This window comes from Scyliorhinus torazame, chromosome 18 (genome assembly GCF_047496885.1).
Source record: "Scyliorhinus torazame isolate Kashiwa2021f chromosome 18, sScyTor2.1, whole genome shotgun sequence".
Classification (NCBI taxonomy): domain Eukaryota; kingdom Metazoa; phylum Chordata; class Chondrichthyes; order Carcharhiniformes; family Scyliorhinidae; genus Scyliorhinus; species Scyliorhinus torazame.
The window spans coordinates 9,328,590-9,352,106 of record NC_092724.1 but is presented as its reverse complement, the minus strand read 5'-3'; the positions used below and the strand labels follow the sequence as shown (position 1 = coordinate 9,352,106).

Below are 23,517 nucleotides of genomic sequence, written 5' to 3'. Positions count from 1 at the left end.
CCTCCCCTTCCAGGTCGAGAGCGACGCCTCCGACGTAGCTCTAGCGGCCACCCTTAACCAAGCGGGCAGACCGGATGGGCCGAAGAATCCAGCGGGGGGTCCCGCCAACCGGCGCGGCCAGATTCAAATATGTGGCCTTTTTCCTCCCGAACCCTCCACGCTTCAGAAATCTGCCACTCCTCAGTAGAAAAGGAAGCCCAAGCCATAGTGGAAGCGGTGCGACATTGGAGGCATTACCTGGCCGGCAGGAGATTCACTCTCCTCACCGACCAACGGTCGGTAGCCTTCATTTTCGATAATGCACAGCGGGGCAAAATCAAAAACGCCAAGATCTTAAGGTGGAGGATCGAGCTCTCCACCTTCAACTATGAGACCCTGTACCGTCCCGGAAAGCTGAACGAGCCGTCTGATGCCCTATCCCGCGGCACATGTGCCAACGCACAAATTAACCGCCTCCAAACCCTCCACGAGGACCTCTGCCACCCGGGGGTCACTCGGTTCTACCACTTTATTAAGTCCCGCAACCTCCCATACTCTTTGGAGGAGGTCCATACAGTCACAAGGAACTGCCACATCTGCGCAGAGTGCAAACCGCATTTTTTCAGGCCGGATGGTGCGCACCTGATTAAGGCTTCCCGCCCCTTTGAACGCCTTAGTCTGGATTTCAAAGGACCCCTCCCCTCCACCGACCGCAACACATACTTCCTTAATGTGGTGGACGAGTACTCCCGCTTCCCATTCGCCATCCCCTGCCCTGACATGACCGCGGCCACAGTCATTAAAGCCCTGAACACCATATTCACACTGTTCGGTTGCCCCGCATACGTCCACAGCGACAGGGGGTCCTCCTTCATGAGTGACGAGCTGCACAAGTTCCGGCTCAGCAACGGTATAGCCTCGAGCAGGACGTCCAGCTACAACCCCCGGGGGAACGGGCAAGTAGAGAGGGAGAACAGCACGGTCTGGAAGACCGTCCTACTGGCCCTACGGTCCAGGGACCTCCCGGTTTCACGGTGGCAGGAGGTCCTCCCAGACGCCCTCCACTCCATCCGGTCACTACTGTGTATTAGCACTAACCAAACGCCTCATGAGCGCCTCCTTGTCTTCCCCAGGAAGTCCTCCTCCGGAACGTCGCTGCCGATCTGGCTGGCGGCCCCAGGACCCATCTTGCTCCGAAAACATGTGCGGGCGCACAAGTCGGACCCGTTGGTCGAAAGGGTTCACCTCCTTCACGCGAACCCGCAGTACGGTTACGTGGAGTACCCCGACGGCCGACAGGACACGGTCTCCCTGCGAGATCTGGAGCCCGCCGGCAACACACACACACCCCCGACACCAATCACCCCCTTTCTGCCACCGCCGCATCCCGCGACCGCCCCCTTCCCAGGAGGATCGGTCTTCCTCCCAGGCCCGACCAGGAGTGAAGCCCAAGCTGAAACCGTAAGGCTCCCGGAGACGACAACACCGGAACAAGCACCACCACCACCACCGGGGCCGAGGCGATCGACACGGACGACCAGACCGCCCGACCGACTCGTGGCGTCGAACTAACACTACAATATGTGGACTTTTAACGAGAACATTTTGTCTTTTTCTCCTGACGATTACTGTAAATACTTTGAAACAAAAAAAACCTTGTACATACTGTAATAACATGCAAAAGTTTTCCTCCCAGGACCAGCCTTGTAAACCCTTACCACCATGCGAAGCATCACCCCGCCGGGTTCATTTTTAACAAGGGGTGAATGTGGTAGTATGCATTAGGGGTCATGTGGGACTGTGAAGCCGTGATGTCATTGGCTGACAGATCCCGGGTCCTGGTTGGCTGTTGACCTCTAGCTCCGCCCTGAAAGCGGAGTATAAGAACCAGGAGTCCTCCCCCGCAGGCAGTCTACTACTGAACTGCGGGGGAACAGTCACGCTTAATAAAGCCTCATCGACTTCACTCTATTAGTCTCTCGGAGTCTTTGTGCGCTACAGTGTGTTATTAGAGATCCCTGGGTGGTTTGGGACAGGGAAGGGTCGTACCCCGGTGCTCCCCCGGCACCCAGACACTTTGGCACTGCCAGCCGGGAACCCTGGCAGTGCAATCTGGGCACCATGGCAATGCCACCCTGGAACTGCATAGTTCCTGATTGCCAGGTTGGCATGTCCAGGGGTCTGGTCCTGTAGGGGAGGGGGAGGGGGGCTTGCCCATTAGAGAGGGGCGAAGGGGGTCCAGAAAGCAGGAAGAGTGGTGCTGAAAGGGGACGTGTAGAGGTCGGAGCAGCCAGAGATGGCGCCCCGACCTGTGAGGAGCTGCTCCTGCTGGCGAGCTCAACCCGTCAGTGCAGGAAATGCACGAATGTGCGGCCTCACCAGAAACCCCTCGAGGCCCCCCAAAAAATGACAAAGTTCCAGTGAATAGCGGGGTGAATCTTGGCCCTGAAGCCATTAAGAAATATCCCGCCAACACGCCCGTAAACGACCTTTATTTTATGTCCACTGAATCGTACCCAGAGTCACTCCCTGTGATCTCTCAAAAGGGGCTTACACACAGATGGATTATGGTCCAAAGAACCAAAAATGCAATGGTTTAATCCCATTTACACTCCATGCACCCTTTGAAGACAACGTCCCAACGCAGCCACCAAATCAAAACATTTACCCAATATATTCTCTCTGCAAATACTTCTAAAGGGCTTTCAGGTGCAAAATGCATTTTTGTGACAATTAACAGAGCCCCGTGGATAGGCTTACTTGTTTCATCATGGCCTAATGCTTACTTCTGTTGCTGAATGCAATTTAGGATGTTTGGCCTCACTGACCTTCTGAATTGACAGGGAAACAGGGGCGAAATTCCCCCCCAACGGCGGGATGTCCGCCGACTGGCGCCAAAGCCGGCGCCAATCAGATGGGCATCGCGCCGGCCCAAAGGTGCGGAATGCTCCGCATCTTTGGCGGCCTAGCCCCAACATTGAGGGGCTAGGCCGACGCCGGAGGGATTTCCGCCCCGCCAGCTGGCGGAAATGGCGTTTGTTTCCCCGCCAGCTGGCGCGGAAATGCGGCGCATGCGCGGGAGCGTCAGCAGCCGCTGTCAGTTTCCCGCGCATGCGCAGTGGGGAGAGTCTCTTCCGCCTCCGCCATGGTGGAGGCCGTGGCGGAGGCAGAAGGGAAAGAGTGCCCCCACGGCACAGGCCCGCCCGCGGATCGGTGGGCCCCGATCGCGGGCCAGGCCACTGTGGGGGCACCCCCCGGGGTCGGATCGCCCCGCGCCCCCCCCCAGGACCCCGGAGCCCGCCCACGCCGCCTGGCCCCGCCGGTAAATACCAGGTTTGATTTACGCCGGCGGGACAGGCAATTTCTGGGCGGGACTTCGGCCCATCCGGGCCGGAGAACCCAGCAGGGGGTCCCGCCAACCGGCGCGGCCAGATTCCCGCCCCCGCCCAATCTTCGGGAGCAGAGACTTCGGCGGAGGCGGGGCGGGATTCACGGCGGCCAACGGCCATTCTCCGACCCGGCGGGGGGGTCGGAGAATGACGCCCCTGATCTTTAAAGCTGATCTTTCACTCAACCATAACCATTCTTAACAAAAGTCAATCCAGTTCGGAGGCTAATTGTGGAATTAGTGTCAACAAGACGAAGGCAAATCAAACATATCAAACTTGTGCAGCAAAGAAAAAAGATCCGGGGGAAGAGAGTCAAAGTTAGAAAAAAACGGGGTAGAGAAATTATGTGAGAGAAGGAAGAAATGAAGAAAAAGAGGGGAGAGAGCTGGACTGGGCCAAGTGTTTGTACCCTTTGACTTCACACAGAACTGTGTCTTCGGGTTTAATATTACTACAGTGAAGACACTCCCTGCACTTTATAAATGCAAAGCGTGCAAACAGCAAACGAGCAGATTCAGTAACCTCAACGCAAAAGCAAAATACTGCGGATGCTGGGAATCCAAAACAATAATGCTGCAAAGACTGAACAGGTCTGACAGTACCTTTGGAGAGAGAAACAGAGTTAGCGATACAAGTCCAATGACCCTGCATCAGAAATGAGACTGTTCCAATGAAAGGTCACGGATCTGCGACGATGAGTCGGCCTCTCCCAGGATACTGCCAGAACCTGCTGACCATTGGCAGCATTTTTCTGTCTTTGTTTCAGTGCCCTCAAGGAGTTTGGTTTTCCCCATGTCAGTCAAGGAGTTCCCTGATTCCTGTAACTAAGTATTTGGTGAGCATTTTCTTTTATATATTCGCACGTGTCTGTTCTTAGAAAGCTCCATCTCTCCATGCAACGGGAGTGAATTAAAGATATGAAAATATTAAGAGGCTTGACAGGGTAAATGCTGAGAGGATTGTTCCCTGCATCGAATCATAGAATTTACAGTGCAGAAGGAGGCCATTCGGCCCATCGAGTCTGCACCGGCTCTTGGAAAGAGCACCCTACCCAAGCCCACACCACCCTATCCCCATAACCCAGTAACCCCACTCAACCAACACTAAGGGCAATTTTGGACATTAAGGGCAATTTAGCATGGCCAATCCACCTAACCTGCACATCTTTGGGCTGTGGGAGGAAACCGGAGCACCCGGAGGAAACCCACGCACACACGGGGAGAACGTGCAGACTCCGCACAGACAGTGACCCAGCCGGGAATCGAACCTGGGACCCTGGAGCTGTGAAGCAATTGCGCTAACCACTATGCTACTATGCTGCATGGGAGAGTCTAGGACCAGAGGGCAGAGTCTCAGAATAAAGGGGTGTCAATTTAAGATTGAGAGGAGGAGGAATTTCTTCTCTCAGAGGGTGTCTGGGTGCCCTTTGGTGCAGTTGTTGGGCGTAATACCTCTGGGAAGGCAACAGGGTTGACGAATCGCTGGTCATGCAGTATTAGTCCATCCTGTACGGTTAGTTCATCTCTGATGGTGAGGAAAGGTGCGGAGCTGGTGAGGAAGCTCCCTTGAGGTCTCTGGCCAGCCCCTCATGATGACGTTGTGCAGTTGTCTACATGTGATGCCCACCTGTGAAGTCTGGTTGAGTTCCTGAATTGGACGAGAGGACAGCGCCTCTGTTGCCATGATGTCAGTATCTTCCTGACAATCTGCCTGCTGTGTAGTCGTTAGGAAGGCTCTGGAGGGGGCATCTTCCAAGTACAGCTCCGAACAATGTTTGTAAGCGACACTGAAATTGTAACGTTGCAGCTTTAGCATTGTGTGTTGCAGCCGTGCAGACACAGTGTGGAGAGGCTTCTTTGAGATAGTTACGAGTGGCTGATGATCTGTTGCAACAGTTGTAGGATGGTCATATTTGAAGTCATAACATTTCTGACAGGCGAAGACTAGAGCGAAGAGTTCCTTTTCCATCTGAGCAGAACGAGTCTCAGTGTCAGTGATACAAAGGCCATTCTGGATGCTAGGGGCTTTTCACAGTAACTTCATTGAAGCCTACTTGTGACAATAAGCGATTATTTATGTCATGTGAGAGTACCTTGAAGAAATGGGTGGTTTTATAAAATAGCTGTAGTGGATGTACCTTTAAGAAATGGGTGTTTATCAGTGAGTTGCAATGGTGTCAGAGAGTGGGTGGAGCTAGGCTGTCTGTCTGCTTTTACTTTTGCTTTGGACTTGCAGCTACAGGGTGTGTTTAGTTTCGTTTTGAGAGCTGGATACCTGCAGGCAACGCAAGGAGCTGGTGTAAGGATCTCTCTCTGCAAACTAAAGATTGTTTCCAGATCAATTAGGTGATTTCAAAGTGCTGACTGCTCTCAGTAGAGAATTTAAATCTGATCTCTGTGTTAAAAAGGGTCTTTTGTCTTATGGATGTTAATAAGGAAAGATTAAGGTTTATTTATAGAATATTGTATCTGAGGGGAGGATTGGTGTTGATAATTGTTAATCTATTCAAAGTTGTGGGTCAGGTGAACTCCATGATACACTTTGGGGTTCTCTAAACCCTGGCCCATAACATTTATTTATTTTATTTATTTAGATTGTGGCAAGCCCATGCTGGGAGGCATCTCCTGATATAACTATGGGTGCTTGAACATCAAAATCTTGTATAACCGGAGGGACTGTGAGTGCCTGTTAGAGTCTGTTGAAGACCGCTGTGTGGTGCCCTTGCCAGCACCATTCCCAGTGGAGAGGTTGACAAAGAGGTCCAGTGACTTCACTATAACGTGGAATGAACTTAGAAAGATAATTTGTCACACCAAGAAAGCAGGGTTGGCCCTGCTTGTTCACGGGAATGTCCATTTGTCATAAAGCTATTGTCTTGTCTGGATCAGCTGTGAGTAGATGGCCCACGTAAGGAAATGGAATCTGCATTTCGCACGGTTAAGCTTCATCTGTACGGTCCTGACTCCGTCATGGACAAGACAAAGGTGTGTATCATGACTAGTAGGCCTCACAACCAGGATGTCATCAACAATGCTGACCTGCGAAGAGGCGCTCCATGCACCCCTGGAGGATCTCACTGTCAGTGGGGATCGCATTGAGCATATTGCGGAAAACGATATTTGCCTACTTGCGACATGAATGTGATTAGTTTTGAGTATTCTTCATTTGACAGGGTCTGCCGGAACCCACATTTCACATCAAGAATGCTGATCACTTTGGGCGCGATTCTCCGAGCCCCGCGCTGGGCCGGAGAATCGCCGCATCCGCGCCCCGACGCCGGCGCCCGACTCTCCGAGGTGCGGAGAATCGCCGCCATTTGCGCCAGCACGTTTGGCGCGGCGCCGGTCGCGGGCCGATGCACGAGGCGGGGCCGCCGATTCTCCGGCCCAGATGTGGCCGAGCGGCCGTGCGGAAACGGCAGAGTCCCGCCGGCGCTGTTCACCCCTGGTCGCTGCCGGCGGGAACGCTGCGCAAAGGGTCGAGGGGCGGCCTGTGGGGCAGGGTAAAGCGCTCATAAACCGGGGGGGGGGGGCCTCCGATGGGGTTTGGCCCGCGATCGGGGCCCGCCGATCGGCGGGCCAGCCTCTCCCCCCCCCCCCCCCCCCCCGGGCCTACTCTGTTCCATTTCTGGCCCCAGAACCCCCGCGCCATGTTGCGTCGGGGTCGGAGCGTTGAAGACGTCCCCCGCGCATGCGCGTGTTGGCGCGACCCAACTGCACATGCGTGGGTTGGCACGCCACCCATTTGGCGCCGGGAAGGGAGGCTTGAGCGGCGAGAACCGCTCCAGCGCCGTGCTGGCCCCGTGGGGGATAGAATCAGTCGACCCATGCCCGTTTCGCGCCATCGTGAAACGCGACGGCATGTTTGTCATCACCTGTTCCACTGTCTTCACTGGTGCTGAGGTCTGAGCAGCAGCTTGTCCAAGTGCACTGGGTCAATATCTATCCTCACCATGACGTCTTTCTGTACAGCGGCCACCATTGCTGAAACCTCTTCTGTAGCCACATCTATAGGAGATGTGACACCCAGTGCTGTCATCCGATGCAGCTCATTGAGGACTTTCTGCTTCACCACTATTGGTGCTCTTCTCGGAGCACAGAATGTTGGTGGTATGGAATCATTTATCTCATGTGGTATACAACTGGTAGCTTGCCATGACGTCACAGTTGAAGAGGTCTCTACACACTGTGGTTTCTGGGAGTTGTAGAACATGAACGTCTGCACCGAGTTGAATGAGCCCCAATGCAATGCTGTCCCGAAGCCTTAGTAGTGGCTTTACGTTCTGGTCAACTAAATGGAACTTGACACTTCTCTGTGTGCAGTGGAGGGTTGCTACACCTGCTGTACAGATTGTCTGTCTGTCATAATCCACGAGGTACATCTGGGTTCTGGAATCTGGTGCTGCATCCGGGTCTATTTCCCATAACCTCTGGCTGGATAGTACGTTACCCTTCGTTCCAGTGTCAATCTTGACTTTAAGTCTGTCGTTCGTGCTGATGATGTTGAGGGTGGTGAAGATTTCACCCTTTTCTGTGGTGGTGTCGACGCTCTTGCAATAGAGTATTGTTGGAGGCTCTGTAGCTTCACTGTCTTGGTTGAACTCCAATTCATTCACATCACTGACGTTCATGAACAGCTACCATGTTGCTGATGGATGAAAAGGCTGCTGAAGTTTAGATCTGCAACGCTTAGCAAAGTGATTCCACTTCTCACATTTGTTGCCTCTTGTACCATATGCAAAACAAGCTGTTCCTTTGGTGGCTGCTGGCTGTTCCAGTTGGAGAAGGGTACCCCTGGACCGAAAATACCTGTTTCCCGCTTATAATCTCTGCTTCGTCTCTCTAATTGTGCATTTAACGTACAGATATTGATAGCTGCTTGTGACGTTAAGTCTTTTTCTCGCAGCAGCTTCTTGTGGACTAAATCACTGTATATTCCACAAACTACTCGATCCCTGATTAAATCTTCAATGAGAGTTCCAAACGCACATTTCTTTGCCAATATTTTTAGGGGGCCGTATAAGATTCTATTGACCCATTTGCTCTTTGGTTCATTGAACTGAATGCATGTCGATTAAGGATTATGTTTTTTTTTTACCAATGGACAGATGTTCTTGAACTTCTTCAGGATCACCTGAGAGTCTACTTTTCCCTCCTCTGTCTGGAAAACAAACCACCTGAATCTTCCGATGGCCTCGGGGCCTGCGAGTTTTAAAAGCGTGGGAGCTTGTAACCTATTCGACTTATCAGAGAGTCCAGCACCACAGTAAATACGCCACTCCTTCTGGAACTTTTCCCAACTACCCGCAATATTGTCAAAGACGTGCAGGTTAATGCGGCAAAGTCATTGTGCCACACTGCCAACGTCCGGCACCACGCAAGTGTGTTGGGTTCCTGAATCGCTGACAACAAAGACTTTCAACAAGGTTGTTTATTCATTAGCTCTGCAGTTACACGAACACTCAGCCAGCGCTACCACCAATATCCCCCGCACTCCTGCAATGTGCCCTCTTTTGCAGGCGTGTCATTACATACATACGAGACCACTCGGTCTACAAACTCCCCCCCCCCCCCCCGCACATCTTTGAATTGTGCTCTGGAATCTTTCGCACCCAGTTCAGATGGTACGTGGTATCTTGGTTCAACGCCTCAACCAAAAGATGGCAGTTCTGTAAACGCTTCTCGCTCTCAGTACTCCACCTAAGCGTCTGCCTAGATTATGTACGAACTGGCTGGGGTAGGGTGATGAGAGCCAGAATTCTGGTAGGTAGCACTCTTGCTTATGAATCAGAAGGTTTTGGCTTCCACGTCCTAGACTGAGACTTGAGCAGAATCTAGGCTGACACTCCAGTGCAGCACTGAGGGGGGTTTACTGCATTGTCGACCACATCATCTCTCAGACATTAAACCAAGGTCCTGTTGACCTTCTCAGGCAGGCCGGTGTGAAATATCCCACGGCACAATCTCAAAGAGCAAGGAGTTATCCCGTGGCAATTTTTATCCTCCAGGAAAACAAATTAGTTGTTTATTATCACTTTGCTGTGCGGAAGGTTGGTGTGTGAAATTTGCCGGCCATGTTTCCTCCATTACAACAGTGACTACACTTCACTGCAGTTGGTCGGGAAAGTCACTATATAAATGCAAATCTTTATTTGCCGAACTCATGACTTTCTTACTCCGAGGTGAGGGTATCATCTCTCAGTCCAGACTGATTCACAGCTTTATAAGAAGTGCATTAGTGCCTAATAAAAAGTGCAGCTGAGGGAGGGAGAACGAGTGCGTGAAGCAGCATTTTAAAAATGTTTCAGAAGAAAATTCAATTTACCCATTATTTTACCACATAGATCAGCCAAACATAGGTCAGCGGCTGAAAAACTGTCCGGGAGAAATTAGGTAATTCTTGCCTTTTAGCGCTTAGTGCCTTGGACATCATTGTTAGTACCTGCCAGAGATATTTGAAAAGAACATTATTATTGTGCTGGGAAGTCTTGGGACTGGCGAGCTGCCTTCTCAAAAGATTCTGCTAAAATGAAGCCAAGTCGACTCCTGGAGCAAGTTCAGACTGCTGAAAATTCCAAATGTGCGGAAGAGTAATGTTATTGTTTGACTTTAGTCTATTTCTTTCTCTTCTAAACTTTAAATGATCATAGATAGTCAAAGAAGCAGCTGTGTTGTTCAGCATGTTGAGGCCTGCACTCCAGCTACAAAGCGGAGATATTGGGTTGGGTTTTTCACTAAGGACCAAACGCTGTTAGCTGATTGTTAGATCTGTGCTTACTCAAAGACGTTTTATGAAATGAAATGAAATGAAAATCGCTTATTGTCACAAGTAGGCTTCAAATGAAGTTACTGTGAAAAGCCCTTAGTCGCCACATTCCGGCGCCTGTTCGGGGAGACTGGTACGGGAGGGTTTGGATGGCAGGGTTACTATCATTCATTGAAATTGAACAGGATGTACAGAACCTGCGTGAACTTCTTAAATAATCAGATGAAAGAACTGAGCAAAGCTGTGTTAGAAAGAGTTGTTACCAGGTGAATTCAATGTCAAATCAGGTACAGCAAACAAAAAAAAGAGGAAAGGATAAATTATTTTTAAAATTCATTTGCGGGATGTGGGCGTCGCTGGCTGGGCCAGCATTTATTGCCCATCTCTAACCGCCCTTGAGAAGGTGATGGTGAGTTGCCTTTTGATGACCCCTTCCATCATTTTATTGAAGATCGAGAGTAGACTGATAGAGCGGTAATTGGTCAGATTGGATTTGTCCTGTTTTCATGTACAGGGCATAACTGGGCAATTTTCCACATTGCTGGGTAGCGCCAGTGTTGTAGCTGTACTGGAACAGCTTGGTAGGGTTGCAGCAAGGTCTGGAGCACAAGTCTTGAGTACTATTGTCGGGATACTGCCACAGCCCATTGGCGCAATTCTCCTTTCCTGAGGATAAGTGTTGATGCCGGTGCAGGATTTGTGGAGTTCCACGGCAGCTCGACTGATTTAGCGCCTGTGGAGGGGCTAGCACCGGGGTCGCGTGGAACACAATTGATTCCAAAGAGAAATGGTGCGGGATTCGCCGGGTCCATGATTGACACTCGGGATGTGGAGGCTTTAGAGAGGGTGCAGAAGAAATTTACCAGGTGTTGCCTGGTATGGAGGGCATTAGCTATGAGGAGAGGTTGAATAAACCTGGTTTGTTCTCACTGGAACGAAGGAGGTTGAGAGGCGACCTGATAGAGGTCTACAAAATTATGAGGGGCATAGACGGAGCAGATAGTCAGAGACTTTTTCCCAGGGTAGAAGGGTCAATTATTAGGGGGCATAGGTGTAAGGTGCGAGGGGCAAGGTTTAGAGTAGATGTACGAGGCAAGTTTTTTTACACAGAGGGTAGTGGGTGCCTGGAACTCGCTGCCGGAGGAGTTGGTGGAAGCAGGGACGATAGTGACATTTAAGGGGCATCTTGACAAATACATGAATAGGATGGGAATAGAGGGAGACGGACCCCGGAAGTGTAGAAGATTTTAGTTTAGACAGGCAGCATGGTCGGCGCAGGCTTGGAGGGCCGAAGGGCCTGTTCCTGTGCTGTACTTTTCTTTGCTCTTTGTTCTTTGAGGCTTGATGTGGAGATGCCGGCGTTGGACTGGGGTGAGAACAGGAAGAAGTCTTACAACACCAGGTTAAAGTCCAACAGGTTTGTTTCAATGTCACTAGCTTTCAGAGCGCTGCTCCTTCCTCAGGTGAATGAAGAGATACCTCGTCATTCACCTGAGGAAGGAGCAGCGCTCTGAAAGCTAGTGGCATCGAAACAAACCTGTTGGACTTTAACCTGGTGTTGGACTTTAACCTGGTGTTGTAAGACTTCTTACTGTTTTTTGAGGCTGACAAGCTGCAGCCGCACATACACATTACACTCCCCCCACACACTCATCCCAGCCAACAAGGTGGCACTGGTTGCGCTGGAGCGCGCCCATCCCGCTGATGGGTCAGCTGGGGCCACAGGGCACCTGGGGGGTAGCTTGGGGTGGGGGTGGGGGGGGCCCATACGACCCTTGGCCCTAAGTTCACAGCGGGCAGTCAGTGGAGTGCGCAGCTGCGTCGCTGCCTTGCCAGGCCGTGGCAATGGCGTTCCCTGCCGTCTACCCCGACCCCACAGCCCACCTCCTGGCCAACCCTGCTACTCCCTCCGGCCCTGTCAGGCGCCCCCCGGCCAGCGGCGCAACTGTCAGCAAACTCTGGCGATGTTGGGCGCTTTCCGTACCCCCGCTCCCTCAGCAGCCACCACTCCGGTTCCACGATTTTTAATAGCACGCGCCGTTGGGAATTCGGCCAATCAGAGACAGAGAATCGTGGAGGCCCTGGAGCATACCGGTCGGGCCCGCCAATGATAAGTAAACACTGTTTACTGTACGTGCGTTCTGGACCACATTGACGCCGCTGTCGAGGTGACGGAGAATTGGGATTTGGCGACACATTAGTGCCCACCGCGACTTTGCCGTCGGAATCGCTTTTCCATCCAATCGCGTTTCCCAATTTCGGCGTGAGTCGACAGAGAATCCCACCCCATCGCTTTTGCACTATCCAGTGCCTACAGCCATTTCTTGACATCACATAGAGTGAATCGAATTGGCTGAAGACTGGCATCCGTGATGCTGGGAACTTCCGGAGGAGGCCGAGCTTGGCACTTCTGGTTGAAGATTGTAGCAAATGATTCAGCCTTGAATGGGGATATTTGTGGAGCCTCCTCCTCCTGGGAGTTGTTTAATTGTCCACCACCATTCTTGACTGGATGTGGCAGGACTGCAAAGCTTAGATCTGATTCATTGGTTGTGGAATCGTTTAGCTCTGTCTATTACTTGCCTATGCCTTTTGACACACAAGTTGTCCTGTGTTGTAGCATTAGCAGGTTTTCACCTCATTTTTAGATAGGTCTGGTGTTGCTCTCCTGCACCCTTCATTGAAGCAGAGTTTATCCCCTGGCTGGGTAGTAATGGTAGAGTGGGATGTATGATGGGCCAGGAGGTTACAGATTGTGGTCGAGTACAAATCTGCTGGAGCTGATAGTCCACAGTAACTCATGGATGCCTTTGAGTTGCTAGATCCATTTGAAGTTTATGCCATGTAGCACAGTGGGAGTTCAACACTGTAGGTGAAGAGAGGACTTAGTCTCTGCAATGACTGCGAGGTGGTGACTTCTACTGATACCGTCATGGACAGAAGGAATACGGATTTGATCAGCTGAGGGGGGACGCTACGTAGTTATCAGCAGGGGGTTTCCTTGCCCATGTTTGACCTGATTCCATGAGAGTTCATGAAGTCCAGTGGTGGTGCTGAAGACTCGCTGGGGCAACTGCGTCCTGACTCTATGCCACTGTGCTGCCACCTCTGCTGTGTCTGTCCTGCCAGTGAGACAGGACATACCCAGGGATGTTGATGGTGGTGTCTGGGACATTGTCTGTAAGGTATGATTCTGTGAGTATGACAATGTCAGGCTGTTGCCAATTTTGGCCCAAGCCCGCAGAGGTTAGTAAGGAGGACTTTGCAGGGTCGACAAGGCTGGGTTTGCCGTTGTCGTTTCCAGCGCCTAGGTCGATGCCGGGTAGTCCATTCGGTTTCCGATTCATTCCTTTTCTTGACTTGGTCGCGGTTTGATACAATTGCGTGGCTTGTTAGGCCATTTCAGAGTCAGCCACGTTGCGGGGAGTCTGGTAAGGATGGAACCTTTCCTTGCCTAAAGGACATGTGTAAACCAGATAGGTTTTTACAACAATCAACAATGGTTTCATGGTCACCGTTAGACTTTTAATTCCAGATTTTTATTGAATTCGCCATCAAATTCAGATGTGAATTTCATCATCTGCCACACAGCATCACGCTAGATCTCAGTGATAATATCACTATGTCACTCCACATCGCAGCAAGCGAGTGAGAGAGAGAGCGAGAAAGAGAGAGAGGAGAGCGAGAGGAGAAGGAAAGAGAGAAAGTAGAAGTTAAACAATTGTTACTTTCATTTTGTTTAATCGCCAACAATGATTAGAAGCTGCAGGATTGAGACTTCACATTTGTAAAAGTTCATTTTCAGAGACAGGGAGATTTTTAGGGCAGTAATTAAGATTTACCCGGCCATTAAAAGGGTAATCAGACTGGAATGTGATAACCCTGGACTGGATTCTCCGATTTTGCGGCTATGTGCCGACGCCGACCCACCGATCCTGGGACCGGTGAGGGGCTACCAGCGGCGCCAGGCAGTACTCCCGGCTCCTGTGTCAAAAATGGCCGGAGAATGGCCGGGTCCGTGGCCGCGCAGGTGCACGGCAAAGACCTGCGGCGGTTGCGCCGTACAACATGCGCCAGCCGTGCGCGGACACGACCTGCCAAATACTGCCCCACAGGACAACCCCTGGCCACCCCCCACCAGTCCCCCCAGCCCTCACTGAAGCCCCCCCCCCCCCCCCCAGCCAGCAGCACGGGACCTGGACACAGTCCGCGCGCGGCCGGCACGCCAGGTTCCCGACCACTCAGACGACACGTCCCCCACGTGGTCAGGAACTCGGCCCATAGGGGGTGGAGCATGGGGGGAGGGCCTTCCGAAGACACGCCAACGGCGTTCCAATGGCCTGCGTCGCGCGATGCGATGACGCAATTTCGGAGGGGACGGAGAATCGAAAACCGGCGTCAAAACGGGCGTCGGAAGGGATTCTCCACCCAATCGGCGATTGCAATATCGGCGCAGGGCAATGGAGAATCCACCCCCTAACTTTTTTAGCCATATTTAGTCTCCATCTAAAATATCAGAACAGCAACTTCACATTGTTTAATATGGTTGCAAGGTAAGTCTGATGGTGAGGTGCCATTTAGAAGAAGCGTGTAGAAGTGTACTGTATCCCAGACAGCAACTTCCATTCAATTGTGAATGTATACTCACCAGAAGTTGGAAATGAATTTGTGTGGGAATAGCAGTGAACGCCATTAGCCTCACAGCAAAATATGGCCCATTGCACAGGTGTGGTGCTTAGTGTTGCCAACATTGGTCAGGCACAATCCAGGAGGTATACATTACATGATCTCCAGCTGCTCTGCCAACCCAGCACAACGCTTTTCCATCATTAGTTGCTCAACACATACACCCTTGCGGCAATCGATCTCCAACATGGAAATATATCGGCCGCTCCTTCACTGCTACTAAATCAAAATCCTGAAACTCCCTCCCCAACAGCATCATGGCTGTACCTGCACCACAGGGACTGCAGGGGTCCAACAGGGCAGCTCACCATCCCCTTCTCACGGACAATTAGGGATGGGCAATAAATGTGGCCTGGGCAGCGAGACCCATATTCCAAGTGCAAATAAAACAAAAATAGTGCACCGCATGGAGGGGAGGGTCAGTCCGAGAGGGATGAGGGGGGGGGGGAGGGTCAGTTCGGAAGTGGGGGGCCGGACCAGGGGTCGCACCGGGATGAGGGTGTCAGGCCAGGGCACACAGGGGATTTCAGGGCGGGCCTGGGGGGTTTGGTGGTCAGGCTGGAGGAGGGGGTGGGGTCATGTTGGTTCAGGAGGGGTGAGAGTTAGGTCGGGTCCGAGGTGGGGGTGGTGTGGTGAGTCCCCAGGGGGTTCGGGTTCGTGCCTGTGCGGGGTGTCCCGTCCGACACTGGGTCTCGGTTTTGTAAATAGTTTAGGAAGTTAGAAGTGATTTTGTTTCCTCCAAATATCCGAGTAAAATTGGCAGAACCATCCGAAGTTAGCGATTTAAATCGCTTCCGTCTGATGGTTCCCAGCGCTGTTGTCCAGAGGGAGCTAGCACTTCTGGACAGTTGCTTTCCTGAGGGATTCCCCGGAGCATCATTAGGGTATTTCTGAAATGCAACACTGGAGAACCAGGAAGTTATGTGCCCACCTAAACCTGTAATGCTGGTGTTAGAAACAGCACAAACATCTGCAATAGAAACAGAAATTGGAGCAGATCTTTTTCCTCCTTGCACCTGTGCCTGGGAGATTAAACTTTTAATCCGAAAGACGGCAGAAAAATGAGTAAGGGTTGGCAAACCCCTGTTGAGTTATTGATTCCAGGATTTTACTTCAGCCGAAACTTGATGAGTTAATCCTTTCTAGAACAGCTGTTAGACTGTCCCAAATGGCCCCTGGGGTCTGAGTGAGGACAAGGGGGAGGGGAAAGTGGTCCAGGCATCTGTTTCTCACTGCTGTCTATGGCCCTCCCCACCCCCTGCTGGGAAACGCATGTAAACATTGGGCAGGGTTTCGTGTGACTCCCCACCGGCACGTTGCTGCCAAAGTTGTCATGAAGAGCGAATAATGAGAGATCTCTCAGGGAGCCACACCCCAGACTGAGTCAAAAGCCTGAGGAGGCGGTGGCGAGATGCCAACCCAAAAAAAAGTTTTTAAAATTAAAACTTTTACTTCCACTGCAGCCATTACTTTCCTGTCGAATTTCTAAACGTTAATTTTGAAGATGAACAAAACGTTCTGGCTAAAAAGGCAGAGTTTGACTGTACGGGTGTGAAATAGTTTTGTTTTTGTAATGTAAATAGATCAAAGGAACAAAATGTGTAGGATGAAAATGTCCGTCACATTGAGGGCTTCAGTCCTGCACGATGGCTAATCAATAAATGATCAACTCCCTCGCCACAGTCCTAGGTGCCCAGGTGCGTGGCACCTCATGCTGGTACAGGCCGTGGCCGTGCCCCCAACAGCTGATGGCACAGTCGCAGGTTCCGTCGTACTGGGACTGCAAAGCTCCAATCTGGGTCCTTCCAGAGACCAGGAACTGAGGCTGTGATCTGAGAACGGTACCTGACTTGTAGGTAAATGGGCCTCAACTTGTACAACACTGAGGTGAATGTCTGCTTATTATACGATCAGGAGCTTTATTTTCTCAATGGATTAATGTTTGCCATTATGTGAGAACGGTGGGTGTATCCCACTTGATTAGTTTTCATAGAATTTACAGTGCAGAAGGAGGCCATTCGGCCCATCGAGTCTGCACTGGCTCTTGGAAAGAGCACCCTACCCAAGGTCAACACCGCCACCCTATCCCCATAACCCAGTAACCCCATCCAACACTAAGGGCAATTTTGGACACTAAGGGCAATTTATCATGGCCAATCCACCTAACCTGCACATCTTTGGACTGTGGGAGGAAACCGGAGCACCCGGAGGAAACCCACGCACACACAGGGAGGATGTGCAGACTCCGCACAGACAGTGACCCAAGCTGGAATCAAACCTGGGACCCTGGAGCTGTGAAGCAATTGTGCTATCCACAAGGCTACCGTGCTGCCCCAATTAGGTAATTGAAGAAAATCCCACGCAATGCATGGAGTCCTGTTGACCTTGCCAGTCAACGAGAGAGCCAGTGAGACCCAGGCGGTCTCTTTTCAAAAAGACCCAGCAAACCGCAAGCCCATCAGGCACTGGAGCATCCAACAGAGGGCCTTAGGCTGGAATCAGGACCCCCAGGGGCATCGGTCTGGCCTACCGAAGACCGCTGTCCACGCAGAAGTCAGCAGATCTTGCGCTCGGCCGCGCCACTGCGAGAAGGGGTGGCTGCTGATGTAAGGACAGGCACCGGGTCCCAGCACGCAGGAAAGTAAAGTAGAAGGGGTTTCACCGGGTTGTGGGTTGTGGGGAGACATGGGGGTTGACATCAAGGGCAGGGAGGGTGGCTCTCTGCAGGTTCACCCTGCCCGATGTTCAGTGCACTGACTGCCTTTGATTGAGGCATCAAAAATCTAACTGCCTCTGCTTTAAAGTTATACATTGACACTGCCTATCTGCGGAAGAAAGCACCAAAGATTTAAGGCCTGCTGAAAAAAACTATTTATTAATTGGCCACTTACTGGGCCTTCCCACCCAGAATCTAACTGTGGCAGAGGCAGCAGGGTTCAGGTACGTCATCAACCTAATTACATGCCCTACCCACCTCCAAGCTTGCCACCAGCCAGGGCTGAAGATTCCATGGAAAGTTTCAGCAGTGCACAGATTACCTACTGGATCTTTACCATGTGGCTTTACACCAGGCGAGGGTTGGAGTTCTAGAATCACAGAGGCCTACAGCACAGAAAAGGCCCTGCAGTCCATCAGATCTGTGCCAGTCAAAAACAACTACCCAACTATTCTAATCCTATTTTTGGCCCATAGCCTTGTACGCCTTGGCATTGCAGGTGCACATCTAAATACTTCTTAAACGTTATGCCTCCACCACCTTTTCAGGCAGCGAGTTCCAGACTCCCACCACCCTCTGGGTGAGAAGGCTTTGTCACATCCCCTCTAAAACTCCTGACCCTTACCTTAAATCTATGCCCCCTGGTCATTGATCCCTCCACCAAGGGGAAAAGTTTATTCCTATCTACTCTATCTGTGCCCCTCATAATTTTATACATCTCAAGCATAGCCCCCCCTCAGTCTCCTCTGCTCCAAGGAAAATAACCCCAGTCTATCCAATCTCTCTTCATAACTAAAGCTCTCCAGCCCAGGTGACATCCGATTCCTGGCTTGGTCGCTGTCTGTGCGGAGTCTGCACGTTCTCCCCGTGTCTGCGTGGGTTTCCTCCGGGTGTTCCAATTTCCTCCCACAAGTCTCAAAAGACGTGCAGGTTAGGTGAATTGAACATTCTAAATTCTCCCTCAGTGAACCCGAACAGGCTCCGGAACGTTTCACAGTAACTTCAGTGTATTGTTAATGAAATGAAATGAAATGAAAATGTAAGCCTACTTGTGGCACACACAAAGATTATTATTACACCCTGGTAAATCTCCTTTGCACCCTTTCCAGTGCTATCGCATCCCTCCCATAATGTGGATTCCAGAACTGCACACAATATTCTAGCTGTGGGCTAACCAACATTTTATACCATTCCAGCATAACCTCCCTGCTCTTAAACTCTATGCCTCGGTCATAACCTCTTTATCCACCTGCCCCGCCACCTTAAGGGACCGATGTACGTGCTCACCAAGGTCCCTCTGATCCCTAGTGCTTCCCAGGGTCCTGCCGTTCATCATGTTTTCCCTTGCCTTGTTTGCCCTGCCAAAGCGCATCACTTCACACTTAGCCGGATTGAGTTCCATTTGCCAATATCAGCCCATCTGGCCACCCAATCTATTTCCGCTTTTAATCTAAGGCTATCCTCCTCACTATTTACCACCCCATCAATTTTTGTATCATCCGCAAACTTTATATGAACCACAAATAGCAAGAGCTCCAACACTGATCCCTGCGGAACTCTACTGGACAGAGGCTTCAAGTCCCCAAAACACCCCTCGGCCATCACCCTCTTCTTCCTGCCATTCAGCCAATTCTGTCTTCAGTTTACCAAATTTCCTTGGATCCCCTGGGCTCTTACCTTCACTATTAGTCTCCCATGTGGGAACTTGCCAAAAGCCTTGCTGAAGTCCAAGTAGACTATGGCAAATGCATTGCCCTCATCTACACACGTGATCACCTCTTCGAACAATTCAATCAAGTTGTTCAGACATAATCTGCCCTTAACAAAACCATGCTGACTGTTCTTGATTAATCCCTGCCTCTCCAAATGCAGATTAATTCTGTCTCTCAGAATTGCTTCCAATAGTTTCCCTACTATTGAGGTTAGACTGACTGGGTTATCCCTTCCTCTCTTCTTGAATAATGATAGCACATTGGCTATCCTCCAGTCCCCAGAACCTCTCCGGTGGCCAGAATTGAAAATTGTCAGCACCCCTGCTATTTCCTCGCTCACCAGCCTGGGATATATTTCATCCGGCCCTGAAGATTTATCTACTTCTAAGCCTGCCAGAATCTCCTCTCTGTTTATGTTAATTTATTTAATTTTATCACAGTCCATCTCCCGATTTCTATACCCACACCATCTCTCTCACTAGTGAACACCGACACAAAGTATACATTTAGAACCCTACACGGTAGCACGGTAGCATATGTGGCTAGCACTGTGGCTTCACAGCGCCAGGGTCCCAGGTTCAATTCCCTGCTGGGTTACTGTCTGTGTGGAGTCTGCACCTTCTCCCCGTTTTGGTGCTCCGGTTTCCTCCCACAGCCCAAAGGCGTGCAGGTTAGGTGGATTGTCCATGCTAAATTGCCCTTGGTGTCCAAAAGGGTTAGGAGGGTTTATTGGGTTATGGGGATAGGGTGGAGGTGAGGGCTTAAGTGGGTCGGTGCAGACTCGATGGGCCGAATGGCCTCCTTCTGCACTGTATGTTCTGTGTACCTATGTCCTGTGCCTCCACGCACAAATTATCACTGTGGTCCTTAACAGGCCCTACTCTTTCCTTAGTTATCCTTTTACCCACAATATACTTTTAAAACAACTTAGGATTTTCCTTTATTTCATGTCCCCTCTTTGCTATCATAATTTCCTTTTTAAATTCCCTGTTGCATATTCTATACATCGCTAAGGCTTCTGCTATTTTGAGTCCTCAATATCTGCCATAAGCCTCCCTTTTCTCTTTATTCAATGCTGTGTAGCCCTCGATAGCCAAGGCTCAATGGATTTGCTGGTCCCATTCTTTTTCTTTGTTGGAACATGTTGGTCCTTCTGGAATGCGTCCCACTGTTCTGTCAAATTTACCTAAAAGTGTCTACTCCCAGTCCCCTCTGGCCAATTCATATCTGATTTTATTAAAGTCGGCCTTCCCCCAGTTTAGAACTTTGATTTCAGGCCCATTTTTGTCCCTTTCCATAACGACCTTGAATCTAACAGAATTATGATCTGCTTTGTACGGGTCCCACCGCCCCCAAAAACAGTCCCAATGAAACCAGAAATCTAAAGCCCTCCCTCCTGCACCATGCGTTCATCTGAACTAACCTCCTATTTCCATACTCACTAGCATGCGGCACCAGAAGTAATCCAGAGATTGCTACCTTTTGGGTCCTGTTTTTTAGTCTACTTCCCAGCTTCCTGAATTCTGGTTGCAGGACCTCATCCCTTTTTCTGCCTATCATTGGTACAATATATACCATGATATCTGATTATTTGCCTACTTGTGACAATAAAGGTTATAGGTGTGAGCTCTCCTGGCATGACTATCTTTATTTACTCCCATTTTAAACAAAAAAATGCTTCTATAAGAATACTATTAACTTACCTCCCTTAGGTTAGCTTTACTTCCCTTACTCCACTTTTCTTACTTATATTACTTTATATCCTTTATAATGTAGACAGTTGAAATCAGATTACTGCAGACCACCCCTTGTCTGGGATCTCACTCTGATTCATTCCTGTAGGTTTGGACCGAGACCTGGCACTTGGCTTCACAAGAATACTTTTCACATCAACGTTCATGCAACAACATGTCAGCTGTGGCTCCATGAGTAACACTCCTGCCTCCTGAGTCAGTGGTTATGGATTCAGTTCCACTCCAGAGACTTGAACACACAACATCGGCTGACAGTGCCGGTTGCAGCGTTGCGGAGATGGTTGGTGCAGTGGTGATGTCACCGAAGGAGTAAATGAGGGTCCAGGCTCATGCTCTGGGGCATCCCATGAGAGTAGCTGGTGGAATTTGAATTCAGTTACTAAATATGGAATGATAAAGCTAGTCTCAGTAACGCTGACCGTAAAGCTATCATCCGTCGTCGTAAAAAACCCATCTGGTCCACAAATGTCCTTTAGGGAAGGAAATCTTGCCGTCCTCACCCAATCTGGCCTACACGTGACTCCAGACCCACAGCAATATGGCTGATCCCTAACTGCCCTTTGGAGGCAGCACGTGGCACAATGGTTAGCATTGCTGCCTCACGGCGCTGAGGACCTGGGTTTGAATCGCGGCCCTGGGTCACTGTCCGTGTGGAGTTTGCACATTCTCCCCGTGTCTGCGTGGGTTTCACGCCCACCACCCAAAGATGTGCAGGGTAGGTGGACTGGCCACGCTAAATTGCCCCTTAATTGGAAAAAAGATAATTGGGTACTCTAAATTTATTTTAAAAACTGCCCTCTGAAACGGCCGAGGAAACCACGCAGTTCGAGGGCAATTAGGGAAGGCAACAAATCATAGAATCATAGAATTTACAGTGCAGAAGGAGGCCATTCGGCCCATCGAGTCTGCACCGGCCCTTGGAAAGAGCACCCTACTTAGGCACCACGCCTCCATCCTATCTCCTTTATCCCCGTAACCACGCCTATCCTTTTTGGCACTAAGGGCAATTTAGAATGGCCAATCCACCCAACCTGCACATCTCTGGACTGTGTGAGGAAACCGGAGGAAACCCACGCACACACGGGAAGAACGCGCAGACTCCGTACATGCTGGCCCAGCCAAGCCCGCATTCCAAGAATGAATAAAGAAAAAATGATGGAACGCTGCACTGTTGGTCTTTCAGATCAGATACCAAACCAAGGCTCTCTTTGTCCTATCAGGTGATCGCAAACCTCCTGAGCTAAACATTTATCCCTCCCCCAGCAAGACTAAAATATCGAATCTGGTCATTGTCACATTGCTGTTTGTGGAATCTTGCTGTGCGCAAACTGGCTGTCGGAATTGAAACTCTTTTCTCCTTGTGGCACCTTTATTCTCCCCCCCACCTTGCTTGTTGGGATGGTCATTTGGGAATGGGGGGGTGGGGGGGGGGGGGGGTGCATGGATCATCTACTGGCAGCACAGGAAAGCACATCCTGTGAGGCTCCCTGCGCCCAAATCCCCCACCTGCGCAAAATCCTCGCAACATGGAGCGCAAACTCTTAACCGCAAGGCTTAAATCCTTTCTTCCGTTCTCCTTGTCGTGAAAATTTTGCCAAACTCCTCCCCCTGCTAGGAAAGCAAAGTTTCGGGGGGGACACTTCAAACCTTCTTTTGAAACACCAAGCAGCATTATTGATGATTAATTGGACAGATGGAAAGGCTCTAAGTCCCCGGGGTGAATTGGTTGATCCAGCGAGATGGCATGAAGTCAGGCGCCAGCTCTGTGTGTGTGTGTGTGTGTGTGAATGGGGCACTTACCTAGGAGCAGTAGCTTGAGTTCCCTCTTCCGCTTCTGTTTCTGTTGCTGTAACGCCTTGTTGATTTTTTTGTTAATGTCTGATGCCACCTTCTCGTCCTCGGACAAACAGCAGAAACAGCGACAGAAAGACAGGCGACGCCAACACGAAGCCATCGCCAAGTTGTAAAAGTCCCTTTCCCTCGCTCTCAACTCGCTCGCAGACTCCTGAAACTGACCAGGGACCGGCCCGGAGCGTCAAACTTCCCTGAAACTCACCAAACACCTCAAAGGCGGCGCTTCCCTGAAAGCCAGCTCAAAAAGCAGCAAGGGCTATCAGAGCTCAGAGACCTGGCTCCCTCCTTCTTTCCAATCCACCGTCATCACCCCCCACCCAGCTCCTAAATGAATCCGAGAATTATTGAGAGAGACAGAGAGGGAGTTTCCAGCAGCTATCTCCTTAAAAAGTCGCGGATTGGAAGAAACTGCCAGAGTTTACACAGTATGTAAAGTGCCAAGAATCTGTGACACTCCCACTCTGTTGAATTTGTGGTTGCAATGAATGAATGCAATGAGCTTATTCAGGCCAAACAATTGCCTGTCAGTGTATTGTTTGGAAATTCGGAACCCAGAAAGCCAGGAATGATGTTACAGGACAGCGGATGGCAGTGTTAACAGAGCGCCTGTGTCAAATGGACAATGCAAAATGAGTACACTAGCTCATTCGCAGATGTGGGAG

At 50.6% G+C, this 23,517-nt stretch overlaps 1 protein-coding gene across 2 annotated transcripts in view; it reads right to left on the bottom strand.

Annotated features, from left to right (window-relative positions):
* The window catches only part of LOC140394927 (guanine nucleotide-binding protein subunit alpha-14-like), a 90,550-nt gene extending 67,322 nt beyond the window's left edge, over positions 1 to 23,228 (bottom strand). Inside the window, exon 1 of one of the 2 annotated variants that reach the window (XM_072482120.1) lies at positions 22,802 to 23,228. In XM_072482120.1, the coding sequence (XP_072338221.1) occupies positions 22,802 to 22,955 (154 nt within the window). In that variant the 5' untranslated portion in view covers positions 22,956 to 23,228. The remainder of the gene's footprint in view (positions 1 to 22,801) is intronic. The other variant, XM_072482121.1, reaches the window with a different exon arrangement.
* Positions 23,229 to 23,517: the final 289 nt, after the last annotated feature.